Source organism: Labrus bergylta, chromosome 16 (assembly GCF_963930695.1).
Source record: "Labrus bergylta chromosome 16, fLabBer1.1, whole genome shotgun sequence".
Taxonomy (NCBI): domain Eukaryota; kingdom Metazoa; phylum Chordata; class Actinopteri; order Labriformes; family Labridae; genus Labrus; species Labrus bergylta.
The window spans coordinates 15,605,156-15,611,822 of NC_089210.1; the positions used below are offsets into that span (position 1 = coordinate 15,605,156).

Sequence of the window (6,667 nt, forward strand, 5' to 3'; positions counted from 1 at the left end):
GTGTCAGAGTAGAAATATCCTCACGGTCACATCCTCTTGTTTGACTTCATCATGCGCGCACAGTGTGCGTCTTTACGCACAACACAAAACATGTGAAGTGAATTTTTTGTTTTCTGAAACTCACGGTGACATCACGTCAACTCTTCAGGAGATCAGAGACTTCAGTCTGACATTAATCAGCAGCACGAAGAGCCTCAGCACGTTCACGGAGCTGCAGCGCTGCACGCAGCTCATGCCCCTCTCGTGCCACAGCTCGAGCCTCATAAAAACATTTTTCTTTGACAAGACTCTTCTTCTCCGCCTTTTTTCTCCATCTCATCACGTGATGATCCAGTCTCATCCAATGGACACGCTCCCTCCCTCCTCTCCTGCTCCCGCGGGCTCGTTGCGTCAAAGCTGCGGCTGAGATGTAACTGGGGGACCTCTCGGTTACCGGGAGTATTTGCCTCGAGCAAGCACCGTCAACAAACGGTGCAGCAGGGCGCGTGCTATGACAGTGCACGTGAGTGAGCAGGAGAGAGCTCAGACTGGAATCAATGCGTAAACCTGAGCTCCTCTTTCAGCAGATGTAGCAGCTCTGCGCGCGGTAGCAGGAAACAAAATCTGAGAGGAAACGGAGACGAACGGAAGCCAGACCGGGAACAGGAGCGCATATGACCGCCTCCCTGGTCCTCAACCCTCGCTGGCCAGCGGACACTGTGATGTTTGTGTATGACAACAACCTGGACGACCTGAACAAGAACATGGAGGGGCTGGTGGGCAGCGGAAACTTCGCCGCTAGCCAGTGCCGCAACATCATGGCGCACTCCGCGGCTGCCGCTGCTCTGGGCGGTCACCCGTCCGGTCTGGTGCACTCCTCGGCCGGGTACCCCACCGTGGATGTGTCTGCTTCCGGCTCCAGTGAGTCTGGAGCGTCCTCGGGGAAGCAGTGCGCGGCCGGACCGTGTCCTGCGTCGGCCGTGCCGCATCAGAGCTCCTCTGCCGCCACCGCGTTACCGTATGGCTACTTTGGTAACGGTTACTACCCGTGTAGGATGGGGCGGGGTTCCCTGAAGTCCTGCACGCAGGCGGCCGGCTCTCAGTACATGGACACCACGGTGAACTCAGACGAGTACTCGAACCACCGGGCCAAAGAGTTCGCCTTCTATCACGGCTACCCGAGTCCGTACCAGTCCATGGCCAGCTACCTGGATGTGTCGGTGGTCCAGACTCTGGGCACCGGAGAGCCGCGCCATGACACCCTACTCCCCATGGACAGCTACCAGCCCTGGGCTCTGACCAACGGCTGGGGGGGTCAAATGTACTGCTCCAAGGATCAGGGACAGGCCGGACACCTGTGGAAGTCCGCGCTGGCAGGTAAGACACGTTTTTAATGTCGGTTCAAATGTGGTATCAAAACTATTTTTTATAAAACGATGCTCAGGCCCACTCACGTGATGGCACAAAGTGAGTGAACTTAATGTTATTATGATCCATTCATTGAGTTTCCTTTTAATTAAACACATCTGATGACATCATTTAGATGCTGTAATTATTGAACAAAGTCTTTACGCATGTTGAACACGGAACGATCTCAGCAGTTTGTTTTATGATCGATCTTTCCTCGAACATTGTGTCTGAGCTTTTTGAGCAACTGGTGCGTAAAATGAAAACAAGGTGTTTGATTTGTAGGTTAAATAATAATTCAGAGATTATGACCTGTCACCGTAAAGTGCAACATTAATATTTAGATTTGTTTCTGTCTCTTCATGCTAATTAAGTCCATTCATGAATGTAAAGGTCATGTGTTGCCTCGAGTGTAAACCTGATAATTACTGAGAGACTAAGAGTCGTGTTGTGTTGTTAGCAGAGTGATAAAATAAACTCAGCAGGTTTATAATGATTCATAACTACCAGCATAATAATCACATAGCAGTGGGCTCTTACTTGAGATTTTAAACGAAGAGTTCATTTTGGAAAACGAATACATCTTTTGATTTATGAATCACACACACATGGAATCACTCGTGCTATAAAAATGACTCAACCTAAACATTGAAGAGGATTAGAGAATCCATTGTTACGTGAATTAACAGAAATGAACGTTTATTTAAGGACAGAGTGTGCAGCTGCATGCTCGTGCAGAAGGCAGACATCCACCATGTTGTTTGTCTGTCGCAGCATGGCTGACCAATCAGCTGCAAGCACAGACCCTCCGTCTTCATTAAGCACACAGAAACCTCAATGCACGCTCGTGTGTGTGATAGTAGTTCTGTCCCGGTGTGTGCAGCCCCCCCTCAGCCCGCATGTCCCCCCCCCCCCCTCTTCTCTCTCACAGATGTGGTGGCTCATCAGCACGACGGCTCGCCTTTCCGCCGCGGCAGGAAGAAGCGGATCCCGTACACCAAGGTGCAGCTGAAGGAGCTGGAGAAGGAATACGGGGCCAACAAATTCATCACCAAGGACAAGAGGAGGAAGATCTCCGCCGCCACCAACCTGTCGGAGCGGCAGATCACCATCTGGTTCCAGAACCGGAGGGTGAAGGAGAAGAAGTTCGTGGCCAAAGTGAAGAGCAGCGCGCCGTAGCATGCAGGCTCGCGCGCTCTGGACGGTTAAATGAAGGATCTGGATGTGTCTGTGTGTGTTAAACATGAAGAATGAACCGACAGACACCATACACATGGAAAATAAATGAACTCGATGGTACTCCTGATGGACTGGGGCTGTGCGTAAAAGCGCGTGTCAAGAAGAAAACAAATTTAAAAAAAGGACATAAAGGAGAAGAAGAGAACCAAAGCCCTCTTCCTGTACATACAGCACCTTCCTGCCTGCCTCGATGTAACTGTCTGTCTCCTGTCTGTGTTTTACTGTCTGTCCGTGTTGTTCGTGTAACACACTATATGCTGTTCATACTGTTTATAACGCCTGTAAACCAGTAATCCCAGTACTCCCAGTATAGTGCATCACTTAATAAACACCTTTAATCCCGATGGAGTCTCCAGTAGGTCTCATATCTTTGAAAACTTTGGGATCGTGTAAAGTCCTTCTGGTCGCCTCCTCCTCCGTGAAACTATTCCCGTAAAATGTGCAAACAAATCCGCACTCAAAGGCGGGAAGACCGGACAACGAGCAGAGAGTGCACGTGCAGATTAAAACGTGTTTATGAGAGCGTGAACATCACCACAGCAAAGATATCTGTTTCCTGCTCTCAGTCCGCAGACCCGTGGGAACAAAAAGTGCTAAACTTTCATTTAATTAATTTATATATTATATGGAGCTGCTGGAAAAAGAGAAAATGTTAATTTAGGAATTATTTTGATGAACATGTTGCATCTATAAATATCATAAATAACTGTTGTGTTTGTTACATGTAGGAAAGGAGACATGAAGCTAATCAGCGCAGAAAACGTTCTTTTTTCTTTAATTTTTCAAGTTCAGTTTTAAAATGCGCTCGTGCATCTTTGTGGAGTTTTATAAAGTTAAGTTTATGGTCATTATTTACCTGAAATATAAATCTGTGAAAAAGGAGAATTTATAACCGCATGAGCAGTAAGAATTAAAGGTGTAGGAAATAGTATTCTCTATTTGAGGGACTTCACGTGCTGGTTTGGTAACTTAATTCAATAAAATAATTTAAAACAATTTCAAACTAATCACTTATGTATATCAAAAGTTCTGTAATGTTTCTGCAGCTGTCTTATTGAAAAAAATAAAATAAATGTAATGTTTAAAATGAAGATTTATTAAATTCATTCAGAGTTAACATTTTTTAATTATAAATTACAAAAAAAACAACAGTTAATAAAAATAGAGATCTTAACATGTAGATATATATTTGTATTATTTATTCATTAAGGGAAATTGAGCCAAACACTTAAACATTTCTAAATTAGATGTTCGAATTGAAAAATCATTTAAAAAATGTTTTATGCAAAGGCACTGCGCATGTGCAGACAGTCGCAGGTAAATAGAAGAGACTAAGAGATTAAGTGTGTATCGTCTGATCGACCTCCTTGTAGTTTACATTGTGTGTGTGTGTGTGTGTGTGTGTGGGGGGGGGGTGGGGGTGGGGGGGGGTGTTTTTGTGAGGAGAGAGAAAGAAGCCCTTGACCTTGAGAGTCACGTCAGCAGCTAAAGCCTCGTTTACGACAGCAGAGCGACACACACACACACACACACACACAAATACACACACACACACACACACTCTGTTGGAGGGTTTGTGGGTCACCAGCAGCGGCAGCAGTCTGGCTCAGAGGAGTTATAATTTCCCACAGAAACCTCGTGTCTTAAAAACCTCAGAAATGTAACATCAAGCATGTGATCAACATCAGAAAGCAGCGCGTGAGTTTGATGAATTTAATTATTATTTTTATTTATTTTTTTAAATCCTCAATCCTGAGTATTTTTTGAACGAATACATCGAGTTTGACATCAGAGTCTCTCTGTGGATCTGTAATAACAACTCAGAGCACCGCGTGGACTGTGTCTGTGTCTGTGTCTGTCTGTGGATCGAGTTAATTATCTTTATCGCCACTCAGACAGTCTCTGATGATCCGGGGGAGCACGGCCACAGAGAATCTGCACATTAAGAAACGTTTATTTTTCAGATTATTAATTTGAATTATTCCTGAAAGAGAAACAGACCATCGATCAGCTCCAGGTAAACTTTGTTTAAACATGCATGCGGCGTTGCAAACCCTCCTTACAGTTTATTTAAATGTAAATGTTTGAAAGCTGCTCATGCTGTCTGCTGCGGACTGACAGTCAGACAAACAGAAATATAAATATAGGATACTACATTGAGAGAAAATCACTCCAGACAAATTAATAAAATAAAATAAAAATATGTAATAACACATTCTTACAAAGGAAATCTTCTACCAAAAGAAATGAGAATTTATCCAACATGGTGATGTTGGTCTTCTTGGATTGTGATCGATGTCTCTAAACACGAGCACTTAATCCACCGTTTCTTTCTCTTCATAGTAAATGATTGCAAATATATTTGTTTTTAACTTTCTGCTCTTTTTCCGGATTCTGTTCCTCTTTTTTCAAATGTTATAAAAACCAATCGTCGCCCCTTTCTTATCTTTTTAATCGTTTGAGTCAAACAAGAGATCTGAAATATCTTTTGGAGTATCAAAGATCCAAACTGGTAACCAAAATGATTATAGTTGTTTTAATTGTTGTCCATTATTTTAGGATTTCAGAGCTTAAACCGGGAAAAGTGTTAAATATTTCACTTCTTCTATTTTGTGGATTTTTCGCGACCTTTTCCTCCAGCAGCAGCAGCTCCTCTCCGACCCCCCTGTGCACCACCCCTCTTTCCTCTACTCATAATACAACATTTAAAATAAAGACATTAGCAGTGAAGTCGTTGCTTCATGTTGTGGTGACATTTGAAATGTTTAACTGAAATATTTAAGGTGCAGTCACGGTGAATACTCGAAGTTTACGGAGAGCAGCAGGATTTGGTGCCTGAAGGGAACATTTAAAGACAGGTAGAAACAATCACAGGACTGGAGTGTTGCATTATTGCGCTACATGAACAGAATGCATATTTATATTAAAATATCCGCAGATTTCTTTAAAACATGATCTCTCTCCTGCAGCGCGTGCTGCTGTTTCTGCGCATGTCTGTTGACCTTCGCCGTAAAGCTCCCTCTCTGCGTCGACCTTCAGTCAATTCACACATTACGAACTTGACCGTCATCATTTTTCTGCTGCTCAGTTTGTAAAGAACCTCAAAATGTCCTGAAGATCCAGAAAAAGAGGGACGGAATGCGCATGTGCGAAGTTGTCTCAAACTATGACATGATCACCAGGCCTGAAGAGAGAACTCCTCATGTATGTGTCTGTGATATAATAATGTAAAATAGTAATAATAATAGTATAATAATGTAATATAAAGGGTCTGTTAGGGATTTACTTTAAATATAAAGTGTGTTGATGGCTGAGCTGCGGCGGATAAACGGGATGAAATAAAATGTTTAAAAGTGGAATCATGGTTGAAATGTGACATTTAAACAGTTCAGTGAAGTGATCATGAAAGGCAGAGCAGGAAACATGAACCAACCTGCAGAGACATAAAGGAGTGCACCACATGTCACGTGCCTGTAGGATTTATAATCATGCAAAAAATAAATAATTTGATCTGATATTAAATTAAAAAGGAAGCTGGAATCTGGCCAATAAAACAGGATTTCATCTCCTTTACAGTGTGTGTGTGTGTGTGTGTGTGTCGGGCCGTTAAACATTAACATTGAACTTGACAAACGGCGGTGTGCTCTGCCGGCCTGTTGACTCTCTTTACGGCTCCGTGTCTGTCCTCCTTTAAAACCAACAATACGGACGGAAGCCCTGAAGCCCATAAAGCTCTGTCTCCCCTTTAGTCCAAATACCAGAGAGGAGGAGGAGGAGGAGGAGGAGGAGGAGGCCTGCAGACCATCGTGCCTCTCGTGTGGTCTCATCAGCTCTACTTTGACCTTCCTTCATATTTTCAGCTCAGATCTCTAACTGAGGAGATTTTTCTGTTTCTGCTGTTCGGTGCATTATCCTGAAAGTGTTAATACACTTCTACACTCACAGAATATTAGAAACACCTTTAGTACTCCTGCAAACTAAACCGTAGACAAACAGCCTTTAAACACAGTCACTAAAAATTAACAATTATCATAAATGTCAG

General features: G+C 43.5%; 1 protein-coding gene across 1 annotated transcript; it reads left to right on the top strand.

The window, feature by feature from the left end:
• Positions 1 to 367: 367 nt before the first annotated feature.
• On the top strand, positions 368 to 2,969 carry hoxb13a (homeobox B13a). The gene is made up of 2 exons (XM_020652842.3): positions 368 to 1,356; positions 2,318 to 2,969. The coding sequence occupies exons 1-2, from the start codon at positions 654 to 656 to the stop codon at positions 2,563 to 2,565; spliced, it is 951 nt and encodes a 316-aa protein (XP_020508498.1). The 5' UTR covers positions 368 to 653; the 3' UTR covers positions 2,566 to 2,969.
• Positions 2,970 to 6,667: the final 3,698 nt, after the last annotated feature.

Bases quoted from the DNA above. Each gene is read 5' to 3' on its own strand.
- hoxb13a (XM_020652842.3), top strand. From the start codon at position 654: ATGACCGCCTCCCTGGTCCTCAACCCTCGCTGGCCAGCGGACACTGTG. The intron at 1,357-2,317 runs GTAAGACACGTT...TCTCTCTCACAG, and splicing joins GTGGAAGTCCGCGCTGGCAG to ATGTGGTGGCTCATCAGCAC.